The 17,363-nt window shown below is 49.4% G+C and overlaps 1 protein-coding gene and 1 pseudogene across 7 annotated transcripts in view; both read left to right on the top strand.

Annotated features, from left to right (window-relative positions):
- The first annotated feature begins 954 nt into the window (after positions 1-954).
- On the top strand, positions 955-1,427 carry LOC131752493 (NADH dehydrogenase [ubiquinone] 1 beta subcomplex subunit 4 pseudogene; annotated as a pseudogene).
- A 5,468-nt stretch (positions 1,428-6,895) lies between these two features.
- The window catches only part of SLC24A4 (solute carrier family 24 member 4), a 163,704-nt gene continuing 153,236 nt past the window's right edge, over positions 6,896-17,363 (top strand). For 4 of the 7 annotated variants that reach the window (XM_059056882.2, XM_059056881.2, XM_067030651.1 and 1 more), the window contains exons 1-2: positions 6,896-7,241; positions 9,492-9,602. In XM_059056882.2, the coding sequence (XP_058912865.1) occupies positions 7,112-7,241; positions 9,492-9,602 (241 nt within the window). In that variant the 5' untranslated portion in view covers positions 6,896-7,111. The remainder of the gene's footprint in view (positions 7,242-9,491; positions 9,603-17,363) is intronic. The other 3 variants (XM_067030649.1, XM_067030650.1, XM_067030652.1) reach the window with 2 other exon arrangements.

Raw genomic sequence — 17,363 nt, 5'->3', positions numbered from 1 at the left:
CATCACATTTGACAGTAGGTTTCAACCTGTGAATTCTGTAGGGACACAAACATTCAGTCCATACCACCAGGCAAAGGGGGCTTTGGAGGTGGGGAGACTGTTCAAGGAAAATGAAACAAGGGTCACCTTTGAAGAGCAAGAAAGAGCCTGAAAGAGATTCTGAGTGGGTGGAGCCTGGAGTGAAAGGAAGGGAATAATGAAAGATTGGGCTGGAGGAGCTGGGAGGGTCGGGAGCAGGGTAGAGAGAACACACTTGGCTGCAGCTTGGATAAAATACCAGTGCCCAGTTCCTGCCCCCAGGTGGTTTAAAAGCCCCCCAGGCGACTTGAGTGTGCAGCCAATGTTGAAAGTACTGATTAGATCATGCGGGATCTTATGTGTCAAGCTCGGGAGCTGGAAGTCTAGCTTGAGAGCAGCAGGGAGTCTCTGAAGCTTTTATGGGAGGAAGGGACATGACCGGATTTTTCCTTTTACCCTAGCTGCTGGCTGGAGGAAGGAATGTGATGGAAAGACTGAGGTTAGAGACACTGGTTAAGAAGGCTGCCTGCAGAGGGGTGCAGGTGAGGAATGGAGCCAGAAGTGATAATGGGGATGGCAATAAGGGGACAAACCTGAGGCCTGAGTGACGATGGACTGGAAGGAAGTGGGGGAGAGGCAGGAAGACAAGGATGAGCCTCAGATTCCTGATGTGGGGGTCAGAATTCCTGAAAAGACTCCAGCTCCAGATGCAGACTTACGAGTCAGAGTCAGCAGCGGAGTAGCAAATAACTCCAGCCAGAGAATTGATGAGCTCTCCTGGGAAGAGGAGTGTAAAGAGAGAAGAAAAGAGGGCCTAGAGAAGAACCGGTTGGAAAAGGAAGAGAAAAACCATAAGCACACACTGTTAAAAATGTTAAGGATGTGACTGTTTTGAGAAGGGTGTGTTTAGGCGCACTTGTGCGCCAGGTCGCCAAGATGTCGATCCCCAAGTACAAGCTGTTGCTCCTGGCGACCCTGCCCAACTACCCTCGACCCAGCTGAATACGACATATCTCCGGAAACTCGGAAGGCACAAGCTGAGCGTTTGGCCATAAGATCCCGGCTTAAACGGGAGTACCTGCTTCAGTACAACAACTCCAGCCGTCATGGGGTCATCGAAGATCCTGCCTTGATTCGTTGGACCTATGCAAGATCAGCAAATATCTATTCCAATTTCAGACCCACTCCCAAGACCTCACTTTTAGGAGCTCTGTTTGGAATTGGGCCCCTCCTCTTCTGGTATTATGTTTTCAAAACCGACAGAGATAGGAAAGAAAAACTTATCCGGGAAGGAAAATTGGATCGAACATTTAACATCTCATATTAAGTCTGGCAATGATGACTATATGTACTGTTGTTTAAATGAATCTATTAATCTTTAAAATGTTTTTCTTTCTTAATATTAAAAAAAAAAAGAAGGGTGTGCTCAAAAGTTCTGCTGAGATGTCTCCACAGGTCACTGGTAACCTTGACAGTGAAGATGAATGTGACCTTGGGGTGGTGCTGAAGTGATGGTGAGAGGGGGCACCTCCTAACAGGGACAAGTATTTTTATCTTCTTCACATTGTAACCAAAATGTGTTTATTCATTCATTCTATAAATACGTCGTTTTTTAAGCACCTAATGTGCTGGGCACTGTGTTCAGAGCTGCAGACAAGACAGCAGGTCCTTGAGGTCCTCACTGGCCAGGAGGAGACAGATACTCTCTCCCACTTCACAAGACCATGTGATGTAATTGCTATAATGGAGATGCACGTCAGGGGCTTTGGAACAAGCTGGACCAACTCTACCAGGGAGGGGGAAGGGGTGGCCAAGAAACGTCCCAGAAAGCAAGGAAGCGGGATGAGGTTTGTCCGGCTGTGGTTGTCGAGGGGGCTGTCCCTGCAGAGTGTAGAGTTCAGCCTGCAGTGGAAGAAGCGCACTTCCAGACCCGCCCATGTTGCTGAGGCCACGTGCCTGGCTTTGGCCAATGAGTGGTGAGCAGCGGTGTGCAGAGCCCAGCGTCCTCAGCTGCCAGCTCAAGACCCTCCAGTGGGCTCTCCTCCCTCTGGCATGGCGAGCAGCAATATTTGAGACTGTGGCTGTTCCTAAGAACATGAGTAACTGCCCTCAAGTCACACACCTCTTGATAGACAAGAAATGTCGGGGAGGGAAAACTATTTTCCCGTCACCTATCTTAGGTTCATTGGCTGGGGCCTTGTGAATTAGACCAACAAAAGACAGATTAACAAGAGAAAACCTGGGCTTCCCTGGTGGCGCAGTGGTTGAGAGTCCGCCTGCCAATGCAGGGGACACGGGTTCGTGCCCCGGTCCGGGAAGATCCCACGTGCCGCGGAGCGGCTGGGCCCTTGAGCCATGGCCACTGAGCCTGCGCGTCCGGAGCCTGTGCTCCGCAACGGGAAAAAACAAGAGAAAACCAAACAGAAGTTTATTCACCTGTGCATCGTGCATACACATGGGATTACCCAGTAGTGAGTAATTCAAAGGGGTGGTAAGAATTTGGGCTTATATAGCATTTTAACAAAGTAAAAGTACATCTTTAGAGACGTGAGAAGACAAAGGAAAAAGACTTTGTGCTTCCACCGGTGGCAAATTGTGAGAAGGCAAATGTAAGGGGAGGCCAATGGCGGGTAAGGGCGAGTTTTAGCAAAGTTTGTAGATAGATTCCTCTGGTGCTGTCCCTGGACTGATAAGGATCTAAAGTTGTCGCCAGTGATTAACTTCTGTCCTTCCTGGCACAGAGCAGAGGGGAATAATCTCTACAGACTTATGTCTTCCGTTTAGGAAAACAGGGGACGTTTTCCTTGTATTTGCTTCTTCTTCTTTGCCTTCAGCTCAAAATAATCCTTACGCCAAAGTAGCATGTTTTGGAGTCGAATATTCTGCTACCCTGAAGGAAACTTTTGCTGTTTTACTGTTTTTTGTGGTTACCACAGCATAACCTAGCCCAGGGGTTCTCAAAATGTGGCTCCTGGACCAGTAGTATCAGCTTCACCTGGGAACTTGTTAGAAATACAGATCCCCAGGCCCCACCCCGGACTTACTGAAGCTGAAACCCTGGGGTGGGGCTTAGCAATCTGAGTTTTAACAAGCCCTCCAAGGGATTCTAAAGCATGGTCAAGTTTGAGAACTGCTGCCCTAGGTCATGCCAACTGATACAGCTATCTGAAAGACACAGCAGGAGGAATTACAGTTCATAGAGAAGGTCGTTTAAGTAAACTCGAAAAAAACCGAGTAAGAAGATGAATTAAATGGTGAGGCTCTTCATGTCATAGGAATGAATATTTAAGAAAAAAATATAGTGTACCTACCTCCAGAGGCTGAGCCTTCCTATCAAAATGCTGAAAACTGGTCATGTGGACAGTCTCCTACTATGTCACATCACAGAAAATACTGTGGCAGAGGGGATACTCGGAATCCAATGTCATTGAAGACACAACTCGGCTAACTAAGATAAACCCAGAAATGCACTTTCCATTTGTCTCCATGGTCTTGTTTAGAAAATGCTCCTGGATGCTTTGAATCTGAAAGGTACATAAAATCCAATTCTCTCTTCTGCAGGGTGAGTCATTAGAGCGGCAGCAAAGGCTATTTGGTAACGGGCAGTATTTAAATGAAGCAAAAAGTGCAATTTCAAATGAATTGCTTTTTAAACTGTCAGATAAAAGGAATCCATTTGCGCATGTAAAATTATTCCAAGGTTCTATTAACTGAGAGCAGGTGAAAGATGTCAAAGAAACGTTCTATTAAAGAGCTGGCTAAATGTTTAAAGACAGACACCTGATGACTCCTTTGGCCTGTTTTGGATTCAGAGATGTCTATTTTTGCCAGCCCCACATGAGCTCCATGGACAAAAGTTTTAGAAAAATAATAAATCCTAGTAATAAGATGCCATTTTTTAAGCTTTGATACGTTTTTTTAATTGAAGTATAGTTGATTTATAGTGTTGTATTAGTTTCAGGTATACAGCAAAGTGATTCAGTTATACATATATGCATATATATATATACATATATACACACACATATATATGTATATATATACTGATATATATTCTTTTTCAGATTATTTTCCCTTACAGGTTATTACAATATATTCAGTATAGTTCCCTGTGCTATACAGTAGATCCTTGTTGGTTATCTATTTTATATATAGTGGTATGCATATGTTTATCCCAAACTCCTAATATATCCTCCCCCCCACCCCACTTTCCCCTTTGGTAACCATAATTTTGTTTTCTATGTCTCTGGGTCTATTCTGTCTTGTAGATAAGTTCATTTGTATTATTTTTTTAGATTCCACATATAAGTGATATCATAAAATATTTGTCTTTCTCTGCCTGGCTTTCTTCACTTAGTATGATAATCTCCAGGTCCATCTGTGTTGCTGCAAATGGCATTATTTCATTTTTTTATGGCTGAGTAATATTCCATTGTATAAATATACCACATCTTTTTTATACATTCATTTATCAATGGGCATTTAGGTTGCTTCTATGTCTTGGCTATTGTAAATGTGCTGCAATGAACATTGGGGTGAATGTATAATAAGATGCCATTTTGTTCATTAGAGATGCTTTAACCAATGTGACCCAAATGCTGTCTCACGGCAGGACAATAGTATATTATCACTTTAACTTTTTCCTTTGGTGAAAATACAATGCCAAGGGCTCTTGGCTATCTTTCCAAATGCCCATTTAACACTGTTCTGTGGTCTTTTATTTGTTATTGATAAATAGCAATCCTTGTACAGCCTGGTCAATAAGAAAATTCTTCAAACATATGAAAAGTGCTCTTTTTGTCACCGGCAGGTATGTCACAGGCAGAGTTCACCCATATAGAGGGAGATCCTCCATGGTAAGGCTGCTCTACAGACAAAACAGAATCCTGAGCTGTTCTACACAAGGGCAACCCCGGCCTTTTCTATTTCATTTCCTCTAGGGGTTTCTACTGCAATTAGTCTTGTGTTCATGGCTTCAGTATCCGTGGGACTACTGAAAATAATTAGTGAATCTTCTCTTTCCCCTGGCCCTCCAGGTACCTCTCACCTGTGTCAGTATGCCAGGCTAGCACAAGCAAAATTCTCCTTGCTTGGTCAGTCCAAGAGCAACTGTGAAGATGGTGCCCCACTAGAAGCATTGGGACAGATTTGAAAGGGCCGTGCTTCTGACACTTGAATGTGCACACAAACCTCCAGGGGGCCTTGTTAAAAATGCACATTCTGACTCAGTAGGTCTGGGCTGGAAACTTAGAGAGTCTGAATTTCTTGCAAGCTCCCAGGCAATGCTTATGCTGCTGTGGACCACATTCTGAGTAGTGATGGAATAACACTCATTCCGCAAAAACGGTGACTTTTAGAACTGACCCTATTAAACAGGCATTTATCTAAGGGTCTGGCTCCCCTTTGCTTTGGGGTTCCTTGAAAGCAGGAACTGGATCTTACACATTTTTTGGTTGTTTTGTTCTGTTTTGTTCTCTGGCTGGCACTTGGCATTAATCCCGCGCACAGTGGGTGTGTTATTTATTTAATTAAACAGAGCTGACCTTGTTCCAAAAAGGATTTTAAGTGGACCCAACCCCTAGCAGGCCTTAACTAGGGGCTTGATGAGTTGGCCAGGGAAGGAAATCATTCCTAGTGTACTCACAAACCCTCTGGGCCGAGGCCCTTCCGCTAAAGGTCCCCACCACCTCCTTGCACCTGGATTACAACTCAGCTGCTGCTCTTCTGAGAGTCTCCCTCCTGCCCCATTTTTAAAGTGGTTTACACTAGAGAGCCGATCAGAGAAAAGGAGGAAAAACAAAACAAAACAAAAGCCTGAAAGCCCCGTGAAGCTGTAAGGCTCCAGAACATCAAAAGCTCCACTCTCCGCGGCGGGGCGCAGAACTCTCGGGTTTCTCTCTGCCGGGTCTCCAGCTTTGTGCAGGTCGGCGTAGCGCCCCGCCGCCGGCTCCCCAGCCCGCCCCGAGAGCCCGGGAGGAGCCGGCCCTGGGGGCGCGGGCTCTCGTCGGCTTGGTGCAAGCCTGTTTGTTAGCTCTGCTCGAGCAATTAATCTTCTCGTGCATCTCCCGCCCCCCGGGGGGGGGGTCGTGGGGGCCTCGGGTCGCCTCGGGGGTCGTGCCGAGCCCGGACTAGAGCGCTCGCTCTACAGAAACCCTTGTTCCCAGAGTCCCTGCGGTGCCATAACTCGTTCCTCTCTGCAGCAGCCTCGGAGGGTTAGAGAAGGGCTTGTTTCGGCTCCACAGTGGGGGCGGGTGGGGGAGAGAAAAAGGGAGAAGGAGGGTGATTGTGTGGGTCAGTGGTTGAGCCTCACGGGGGGGAAGGGAGGAGCGCCCGGGCGAGTGCGCCCTAGGGGAGGAGTACACGTGCTGGGGAGGCGGGGTGGGGGGTGAGAGGCGGGCAGCAGGGGAGGAGAAGGGAGGCGAGTGCTGCGGGCGGGAGGCGCCACGGCCTCGCAGACGCAGGCGCCGGCAGCCGGAGAGAAAGTTCCCGAGGAGAGCTCGCCCCCGGAGGGCCGTCGTCGAGGCTGCTCGCGGCGAGGGTTGCAGGTCCCGCGCGTCCTGCCTGCCTCCCCATCTGAGCGCACTGGGCCGCCGGCGCTCGGCTCGCCGGGAAGCAGGGAAACATCGCTGGCCGGCGGCCGCCGCCAAACTTGGAGGGGGAGGATGCTGCGAGTGCGAGCGGCGGCGCGGGGCGCGGAGGCACACTGAGTGCTACCGGGGCTGCGGCCGGGCGAGGGCGCCGAGGCTGAGCGGGCAGGTAAGGGGCACCAGCGCCAGGACTGCGCCAGCCCTGCGAGCCAGGGCCGCCAGCGCCGCCGTGCCGGCGTCGCCTCCTCGCCACGGAGCCACGGTGAGCGGAGCGCGCACGCCGCGCGCGGGACTCTGAGCTCCGGCCGCGCTGCGCGCCTGCACCTCCTCTCTCCTCTCTGGGCTTCCCCGCTGAGCTCCCCCGCGGGCCATGAAGCTTTGGCCCGTAGCCCCTCGCCTCTGAGCCTCGCGTCGCCCGCTCCAGTCCACGCCGCTCCGCCACAGATAGCACTCCGGCCAGTGGGGCTCCCCATCCTCTGCCGGAGACGGCATCCAGGCGCTCCGGGATGGCGCTCCGCGGCCCCTCGCGGCCGCGCAAAGTTCGCAGGAGACGAGAGATGCTGCGGCAGCAAGTTGGCTTCGTGTGCGCGATTTTGGCCCTGGTGTGCTGTGCGTCCGGCCTCTTTGGCAGCTGGGGTAGGTACTGGTGCGGGCCTGCCCCGGGAGTTCGGGGGCTTGGGCTGGAAAGCCGCGGGGCAGCTCCGAGAGGTCTTTCTTTCCTTCCCAGTCAGGTTGGCCCCAAGGGTTCATCCAGTCCCTTCCCCACCAGGCAGGTAGAGCGCACCCAGGAGGGCTGATATCGACTCTCTGAGCTGTGGTGCCTGTTCCCCTGAGCTGCGCGCGGCCCCTGGGGCCTCAGAACGCGGCTGCAGGTCCGTGTTACTAAGGCGAAAGCCTGAACCACTGGCCCCCTCGGCGCTAGAGTTCTGTCCCTGGGGTGCCCAGGGAGTGTGGGCAGCGCAGCGGCGGGATCCAGGTGTGGACTGCCTTGGCCTGGGGCGGACGAGACCAAGTGGACCAATTTCCATTTTGCGGAGCGGAGAAGGTTGTTCTCCGCGTGCCTCGAAAACCCAGATGCTGAGGCCGGGAACTGAGTCTCAGCTCTCCCCTCGCCCCTGCCAGAGGGGCGCCCTGGGTGTCCTGACGCGTCCTCTCCAAACCCTAAAAATGTTGGGGGCAGTCAGTCCCCTCGGGAGGTTGCTGCTATGTTTCAGCATCACTTCTCAGCTCCTCTTAATCCCCACGGTACCAGCTTGTGCCTGGAACCACTGTCTACACTCCTTCATCCAAGGAGAGACTGAGGGATTTGGGAGTTGCTTAGGATATACAAATTTAAGATGGAGAGAAAAAGAAACTTACAAAAAATATGTTTAGGGAAGGGAGTGCCGGATGTGAGCCTCGGTGGAAGCTTCAGAAGATATTCAGGTGGCTAACATTCCCGTTTTTAGTGGGATGCTGTGGACCTTCTAGTGTTGTGTTTTTAGTGTTCTATTTTAATGTTTAATGTCCTCTAGAAACTTGATTTTAAAAAATTTTTAATTGAAGTGTAGTTGATTTATAACATTAGTTTCAGCTGTACAGTAAAATGATTCGGTTATACATATATGTGTGGTATATACGTATGTATATATGCTTTTCTCCCGATTAATGTCTAACATTTTTAAAAATGAAAGAAATGGCATGATTTAGCAACCTGGACATGGGGAATAAAGCAGATGGTACCTTCTTGAGCAGTTAGGGACAATTTGGAGAGGTTCATATTGATAAAAATCAGGTGGAACTTGATTTAACTCTGTGGCCTCTCCCGTTGCGGAGCACAGGCTCCGGACGCACAGGCCCAGCGGCCACGGCTCACGGGCCCAGCCGCTCCGCGGCACGCGGGATCCTCCCGGACCAGGGCACGAACCCGTGTCCCCTGCATCGGCAGGCGGACTCCCAACCACTGCGCCACCAGGGAAGCCCTGATTTAACTCTTTAATACTGCCTTTCAAAACCCAAACTTTGTGATTTGAGGATAAAAGATCAAAAACTGGCCCTTCCCAACAGAAATCCAGAAAGGTTATTTGAACACCTTAGTACCTGGTGCTTTCATTGGGCAAGTTGGTGTGTGTTCTCCCTCAATTACACACAAGAAATAATAAAATACCTAGAGGCTCCTAGATGTCAGCATTATAGAAGAGGTATATATTATCCAGCTGAAGCAGTATGCACAACAGGAGAGATCAATGATACTTTAAAGGTCTTAAAGTGAGAATCGTTTTTATTTGCTGGATCAGGAAGGCCTTTAGGAGTTTAACTGCACTTGGTCATTGGCACCCATACCAGTGATCTCCCTTGTTACTCAATATGGCCCTTGGACCAACAGAATCAGTGTCACCTGGGAGCTTGTAAGTGTAGAACCTTGGGTTATGGGCCAGACCTACTGAATCAGAATCTGCATTTTAACAAGGTTCCCAGGTGCTTTGTGTGCGCATTCAAGGGTGAGAAGCCACGGGCCAGACCCCATCAACTTTTTCCACCTGTTTGCTGACTTCATCCTTCAGGGCGGGAACGCCTGAGCATGTTTACTGGCTAAGAACTTCGTGGTCACCTATCTAAACCCTTTGTTGCACCTGTGAAGGGCTGAGACTGGAGCAATCTTGGCCAAGGTCAGATCACATGCTGCCCAATCTGGGACTAGAAACAATGAACTAGATCTAGGAAGCAGATTACTGTAGGTGAGCAGGTGATACTGTGCTTGCAGTCATTGTATCACTCCCTGCAGATGGCTCTAAATAATCAAACTAGGCTGTTGCTGACATAGCTAGATATAGGCGTGTAAGGCCATTGTGAGAATGCAGGCGCCATGTTGATCTAAGGGTATCTGTGACTTATTTTCCAATCCAGGGCACACAACAGCTTCTGCTAGCAAACGTGTTTTACCAGACACATGGAGAAGTAGAAGGCTGATGGCACCAGTGAATGGGACTCAGACAGCTAAGAACTGCACAGATCCAGGTAAGAGATAGATTCTTCCCCTAAGGCCAAATGGCGGGGTCTGGAGATGGTGCGTATGTGGACAATTATAGCCAGAGCTGAGAAAAGGTGGTTTTGTGACCCTGACCAGGAAAGGGTAGCTATAAGGGGTTGAAAGGTAACGTACAGACGTTAATCAGTCGTGCTGCTAAGCAACTCCAGTACTTTCTCTATCCAACAACTGAAAACATCACATTTGAGAGTTTTAAATTCTCATTTTTTGTTCTCACAATGCTCCTAAAGGCTCAGTGTTCCGCCCCAGCTCCCGCAATTTTGTTTGCCTGGGTGTCTTCGTTTTCTTTCCCTTTTGCTCTCTGTGTCCATCTGATGGAGCTTCAGGGACACAAACCCTGCTGCTCTGGCAGAGGGCACTTTGGCGTGACTCACCGGGGTCATACCACCCACGGTCGCTGCAGGGGTGGGACACGCTGGGTTGCTGGGACCCCTTCTCTGGCAGAGGAGTTCCAGGTAGCATTGCAGCCTGGTAGATGGGTTCTGCTCGCCCTGGGAGGTGGTTCAATGTGCCTCTTCAGACTTCTCCAGGCGGTCAGAGGCTGTAGGGACCCAGTGTTGATATCTCGTCTGTTCTCCTGCCAGATGCAGGCTCTGCTTAAATGGGTGGAGATTTCTTCTCAGAACCTGTACGGGCCAGCGAATGGAAGCTGCCCGGGCCTCAGACAGGCCAGTCCTAGGTTGTAGCTCTGGCTTCCTAACTTGGGGGTCTTTGTGAGAAGGACTCAGTGAGATGATGCATTCAAAAGCTCTTTGGGAACTATGAGGTTTTATTTTATTTTTTTTTAATTTAAGTATAGTTAATTTACAGTGTTGTGTTTCAAGTGTATAGCAGAGTGATTCAGTTATACATATATATCTATTCTTTTTCAGATTATTTTCCATTATAGGTTATTACAAGATACTGAGTATAGTTCCCTGTGCTATCCAGTACGTCCTTGTTGTTTACCTAGTGTATGTACAGTAATGTGTGTGTCTGTTAATCCCAGACTCCTAATTTACCCCCACCCCGCTATCCCCTTTGGTAACCGTAAGTTTGTTTTCTATGTCTGTGAGCCTATTTCCGTGTTGTAAATAAGTTCATTTGTATCATTTTTTAAGGTTCCACATATAAGTGATACCACATGATATTTGTCTTTGTCTGACTTACTTCACTTAATATGATAATCTCTAGGTCCGTCCATGTTGCTGCAAATGGCATTATTTGATTCTTTTTTATGGCTGAGTGATACTCCATTGTGTATGTGTACCCCATCTTCTTTATCCATTTACCTGTTGGTAGACCCTTAGGCTGCTTCCATGTCTTGGCTATTGTAAATAGTGCTGCTATGAACATTGGGGTGCATGTATCATTTCGATTTATGATTTTCTCCAGATATATGCCCACGCGTGGGATTACAGGATCATATGGTAGCTCTATTTATTTTTAGTTCTTTAAGGAACCTCCATATTGTTCTCCATAGTGGCTGCACCAATTTACATTCCCACCAACAGTGTAGGAGGTGGGAATGTAAATTCCCTCCTAAAAATTCCTTTTTCTCCGGACCCTGTGAGGTTTTACTGTAGATGGGTGCTACTTGGCTTTTCCACCAAGTTGCCGGGCAAGTCAATCTTTTTAGGTGTCTGTTTTCTCACCTGTAATATGGGCAGAATAGTACTGGGCCTCCTACTCCAGGGTTGTTGGAAGAATCTGGTAAGGCTCTGTATGGGGCCGTGTGCAAAAGGAACTAGGAAACCCAGGCCAAAGGACCAGGTTAAGATGGCAGTCTTCCCATGTCTTATTTTCGTAGGCAGGTCTTATCTGCATTTTACAGGTTGGAAAACATCTAGGGCCGAGACACGAGTCACTCAAAGTCATGGACCTTACAAGCGGGGAAGCCGGCCCTGGAACCTAGGCCTGTGGGTCTGAAATGTTTCGTTAGTCCCATGCACTGAAGAAGGCCAGGGCCTTCCCTCAGAGCCTGTTTTCTACACCATCAACGTCCCTGCCCTCAGGGTACCGTCTGAGAAGTCCATTTGGGACACGGAGGTTTTGGTAAACCTCTAAACAGTTCATCCTCTGCTTGATGGGGATGGGACTGGGTGAACCTGCAGAGAAGCATTTGGGATTCCCCTTAAACTCCCATCTATCTTGGTGACCCAGTGGGCAGTGGTGCCCGTCCTGTCTTTTCACCTCCCCCAGCATATTCTTCCATCAGCCAGAAGTGGCCGGCGCAGGTGCAGGACTAAGCCATGAACACGTGTGAGGCCAGGAACTATGGATCCATCCTCTCTAGGCACTTGAGAGGCTAAAATTAGCACCATCCATGAAAAGGAGACTTAGCTACTCTGGGTAAAGAATCAGGGTGAGTGCATTTTTGACTGGTTTCTAGCTCATTGATGGTCTCATCGTGGGCTGGCTGTGTCCTCCTTCCGTGGCTCCTGTCCCATCTAGTCTGGGCGCATCGGCTTAGACGGGGCCCCGTTCTCAGGATAGAGTCTCCTATGCCCCATTGTTGCCCTTGTCTCTTCAGTATACTGTCTGATCAGAAATTATTCCACCAACTATGGATCAGTCAGTCCTATTTGGCAGGAAGGACTGGTCTTGTGCCCCTTGCGGAGAGGGAAGCAGGGAAACCGCAAAATGTTTAACAGTAAGTGATATTTGGATTATGCTTTGTGTTGACTGTTTCTGGGATAGGGTCCTGCACATAAAAAGGACTCAGTAAATATTGGTCAAGTGATGGAATGAAAGGGCATTTTCGAATATTAAACACTTTAATTCTTAGTGGTTATGCAAAGATGAGGAACACGAGGCTCAGAAGTTTAGTGACTTCCCAGGATCTCTTCCTGGCAGGAGCATCCCTTGGTCATCTGACTCTGGATCTCATGACCCCCCTGCTCCATTGCACCTGCCCCCGCTGTCCTCCCAGCTCAGGCGGGACTGAAGCCTGACTCCCCTTCCAGCCTCCTTGTCCCTGGACCACGAGACTATCCAGTCTCCTTTCCATTTCACAGGTGTGTAGCACACACCTGCTGTTGTGTGTCCAGCCCTGCAGTGGGCACTTGGTGGGGAGTAGAAGCAGGTATAAGAGGCCGCCCTTGTCATCAAGCAGCTCACAATCGAGTAGAGAGGACAGAGTCCTGACACAGGAGGACAGCAGAGGTCCCCCAGGCAGCAGCCCCACGGGGCTCGGAGGACAGTGAGTGACTCCCATGCAGTTCTGTGGAGTCTTAGCGTCTCGATGAGGCAGGCCTCTGCTGCAGTGACAGAAAACCTCCCCAAATTGGGTTTAGCGAAAAAGGGAATTTATTGGCTTAGTCACTGAAAGCGTGAGGTCAAAGGTGAAGTGTTGAGACTCAGTTTCTGTCTCTGGGATCAGATGTCAACCAGTGTGGGGAGGTGGTGACTACAGCTCCGGCTTTACGTCCTCCCAGACCCAAAAATGCTGGGCGAGAGTGCTGGTGGCTGAGGCAGTTCTGCAGAAGCCCTGAGGTTCTGGTGGCGTGGCTTGGGTCACATGACTTCCCTAAGCCAATTGCTTGGCCAGGGGAGTGTTGGGTCTCGACTGGCTTAGACGTGAGTCACAGGTTCTGCCTCTGGAGGGAGGGGGCTACTGAAGCATCCTCCTCCAGCCCACAACTCTGCCTTGGGAGTCAGCTGCAGATGGGCAGTTTCAGGAGGTGGCCCTCAATGCTTTAGAACCGTCCTGTTCTGGGGCTGCTGCTGTGACCAAGGTGGACCAGAGCTCCCTTCCCGTTAGAGTGTCAGGGGGGTGACAGGGTGGCGGCCATTGGCTGCCATCTTTTCTACAGTTACAGGAGTCACCCATCAAGAACCCCAAGGTTCTTACATCCCCTGAAGCTTCTGCTCTGCATCCCTCTCCACCAGCTAGAGGGCCCCCATCCTGATCTACCAGATGAGGTCTTTCAGGGATATGGGAAGATGGGGCTTGAAGAATTTCCTGCTGTGTCAGCTCCCAGAGCTGAAGCATCGCCCACAGTAGGTGTTCAACAAACGTTAGTTCATGTTTCCATAAGAACCTCCAGGGAGGGACCATGTCTTATTTTCTGTCCCCTCTGAGCGCTCCTGTTCGCCTGTCAGAGAAGTATTTAGCTTCGTTTCCTAAAAACACGAATGGGACCCTGCTCTAGTCATCCCTTAAGACTTGAGGTGGAAAGTGGGCTCTTTGCTCAGCCTGGGGTCATTTCTCCAGATCTTGGTGGTGTTTCCATCTCATTATTTGTGCCCCCGACTGCATCACGTTACCCTATGTTATTTTTATGACATGTATCTCCATCTAAAATAATTTACTTACTCATCATCTGTCTCCCCTTGAGGGCTACCTCGCTCACTGCTCTATGCCCAGAAGAGTGATTCTTAATCCTGGCCACACGTTCAAATCACTGAAGCATTTTTGAAATGCCCAGGACCCAACCCTGCAGCGTCTGATTGCCTTTGTCTGGGGCCTAGAAATCAGTACTTGTTCAGAGCTCCCCGGCTGCTTCCAAGTTGAAGCCAGGGTTGATGCTTGCTGGGCTGCAGCCATGGTCCGCATCACCTGGGAGCTTGTTAGGAATGCAGAGTCTCAGGCCCCAGACCTACTGCAGAATCAGAATCTGCATCCTAATGATATCCCCGGGACGGTTCCCATGTACCACCAAAGGCTGGGAAGCACTGGGCTAGAACACTGCCTGACACTTTGTAGGCTTTCAGTAAGTATTTGAATGTTGAATGAAAGCTAACACTTGGTTTAACCTATTGATTTTCCTGAAAACCAGTTTGGTTTCTTTTTTTAAATGTAGGGAAGCTAAAAAAAAAAAAAAAAAAAAAAAAGACTTTTCCATACCCTTCAGTGGTCAAAATTGGAGTTTGGTTTTTGTTTTATTTTTCTATTTTATCTTCCTCCAGAGGCAGTGGGTCCCTCCCTACAAAATGCATGAAATAAGAATGAGGGGCAGTGACTTTGGACCCCGTGGGAACTGTCTTAGTTCAGGATGCCAGAACAAAAAATTACAGACCGGGTGGCTTAAACAGCAGACATTTATTTCTCACAGTTCTGGAGGCTGGGAAGCCCAAGATCAAGGTGTTGGCTAGTTCCATTCCCAGCTTGCAGACAGCTGCCTTCTTGCTATGTGCCCACATGGTGGAGAGGGAACTGGAGCTCTGGTTTCTCTCCCTCTTCTTATAAGGGTGCTAATCCTTTCTTAGGGACTGCACCCTCATAACCTCAAATAAACCTAAAGACCCCACCTCCAAAAACCATCACATTGGGGGGGGGGGTTAGGGCTTCAACATAGGAGTTTCAGAGAGATACAAACCTTCAGTCCATATCAGGACCCAAAGGGTTTCCAGACATTTCTCAGTGGTGACACTTGGAGTGTTTGAAGACAGTTAAGGGTGAAACCGGTGATTCTCACCCCTAGCCCGCAGGTGAGAAACACCTGGGAGCCTCTGGAAGATATAGATGCCTGAGCCTGGCTCTGACCTGTGAGGTCCGAACCAGTGATGGACACATCCTGTGGCTGACTTTTGGAGCTTCTGGGAACCATGCTCTCCCCCTGCCCCCGCCCCCCATCTTCTAAGAGGGGCTCCTCCTTGTGACTCTCACCTCCCACTGGCCTATCCTGATCCCCCAACCCTAAGTAGCCTTCTATGTCACTGGTTCTCTTGGTTTAGATTTTAACAGGCGCTAAACCTATCCATTGTTACATTGTTTGTTTGCCTTCCTCAACTAGGATATAAAAGGCAGCCTCGTTTGCTTTTTAGAACCATAATAGTGCTTCAGTGTTTCCTTTTGTAAAATGAGGGTGGCAAGGGGGGGTGATAATTGCATTTATTTCATAGGGTTGTTAGAATTAAATGAGTTAATATACATCAAGCACTTACACGCATACATGTTCACACGTCGCTCCCATTTTCATTATTATTTTTTTATCTGCTTGGCCCAGAGATGACACAGTGCCCATGTATTGTAGGTACTAGAAAACTATTTGTCAATTGAATTTTATGAGGACAAGTAAACATCTTGACACACGTTGTTTGTTTTCTATGAATACACTTCTTATTTGTTTGGGTTTTTTTTTAAACTTTTTGGAGACTTGGGATGCTGGAGGATGGCATACCTTGCAGAACTTGCCTCTGAATAGAAAAACTGGTTTTTGTCTCTTGACGGTTAGGTGGTGTTTTACCTTTTGGCTTCCTAGCTGGGGTGGGAATGCCTTCCCCCGTTCTTACACTGTCTTTTCCTACACGTTTGAGTTTGAGTCAGTGGTCCTGCCTCTACCATGTCACTCCATTCATTTAGGTGCTCATCATCCTGTGCCTCACGTTTGAAAAGGGAGAGAGGAGCTTGGTTCCCTCCATTGATATTGGAGGAATTTGCTTTGTCATGTTTGGTTTTGCTGCTTTTCAAATATGTCTTTTGAAAGGCCTGGTGGCTACGTGTCTTCGCTTGAGATGCCGTAACAAAATACCATAGGCGGGGTGGCATGAAACAGAAATGTACTTTCTCACAGTTCTGGGGGCTGGAAGTCCGAGATCAGAGTGCCAGTAGGATCAGGCTCTGGTGAGGACTGTCTTACTGGCTTGTGTGTGTCCTTACGTGGCAGGAGAGAGTGAGTGAGAACAAGCCTCTGCTGGCCCTTCTTATAAGGCCACTAACTCCATCAGGCCCAAAGCTCACCTTCATGACCCCATCTAACCCGAGTGACTTCCCGGAGGCCCCATCTCCAACAGCATTACTTTGGGGGGGTTAGTGCTTCAACATAGGAATTTTGTGGGGATGCATTCAGTCCATAATAGTGTCCACAGAGGGAAGGCTGGGGGCAAGGAGGGCTGACACAGAGGTGCTCGAGAGGCATCTGAAGTTGAAGGTGGTTTCTAGATTTTTAGGAGAGCAGAGGTGTGGGATCACGTGCTAGGTGGAGGATCTTTTGTGGTCAGCCTGGCTCTGATCTACTCTTCCTTTTGGTTCCATGCCAAGGCTGAGGTACAGACCACAGGGAGAGGAGACGGGGTGGTGGAGGCTAGTGCGGGTGTGGGAGCCTGCACACAGGAGCCAGCGTTGAGGCTGGGCCGGGAAGACATGAGATCATTGAGCAGGTGCCTGCTGCAGTGGGTCTCTGTAGGCGCCCCTGTGTGGGGAGCAGAGGTGCAAAAGGCACGAGAAAGCAAGAGTAGGAGGAGGGGACCCAGAGCTGCAGAAAGTACATCAGGCCGGGTGGGTGTGAAGGTGAGCTGGTACCGGTGATGACATGAAGTGTCTGCATTCTGAACGAACGTCTGTTCAGAGGCTGCTTCAAGGCACACGTCCCAAGTTTGAAAGTTGTTATGTGAAAGCAAGCGCTGCATTGGAAAAGCAAGAATTGAACTTATCCCTGTGGGCAGGGACATCACAGATGAGTTACTGTCCCAGACGACAGAGCTGGAGTTCCAGCGGGGAGGGGCTTTCCTGGGCAGGGCGACCTCCAGAGCAGCCGGGTGGCTCCTTGGGGCAAGTGTCACCATCCACCTTGGAACAGCGATAGGCTGGCAGAGCCACAAACCTGATCACAAGTAGAGGCCGAGGAAGACAGCACCCTGTCATCGGTGTGATTACTCTTGGCTTTTTTGGGGTGGTGGGAGTGGGCATGTTAATACAGTGGGTCAGGTGGCTTGGGGGCCAAAGGTCTGGGTTCTAGTATTGGCTCTGCCAAGATCCTGCTTGGCATTTGGGGTCGATCTTTCCCCCCCTCCCTCCCTTCCCTGCA

Source organism: Kogia breviceps, chromosome 3 (assembly GCF_026419965.1).
Source record: "Kogia breviceps isolate mKogBre1 chromosome 3, mKogBre1 haplotype 1, whole genome shotgun sequence".
Lineage (NCBI taxonomy): Eukaryota > Metazoa > Chordata > Mammalia > Artiodactyla > Physeteridae > Kogia > Kogia breviceps.
This window is presented reverse-complemented; position numbering and strand designations above follow the sequence as displayed.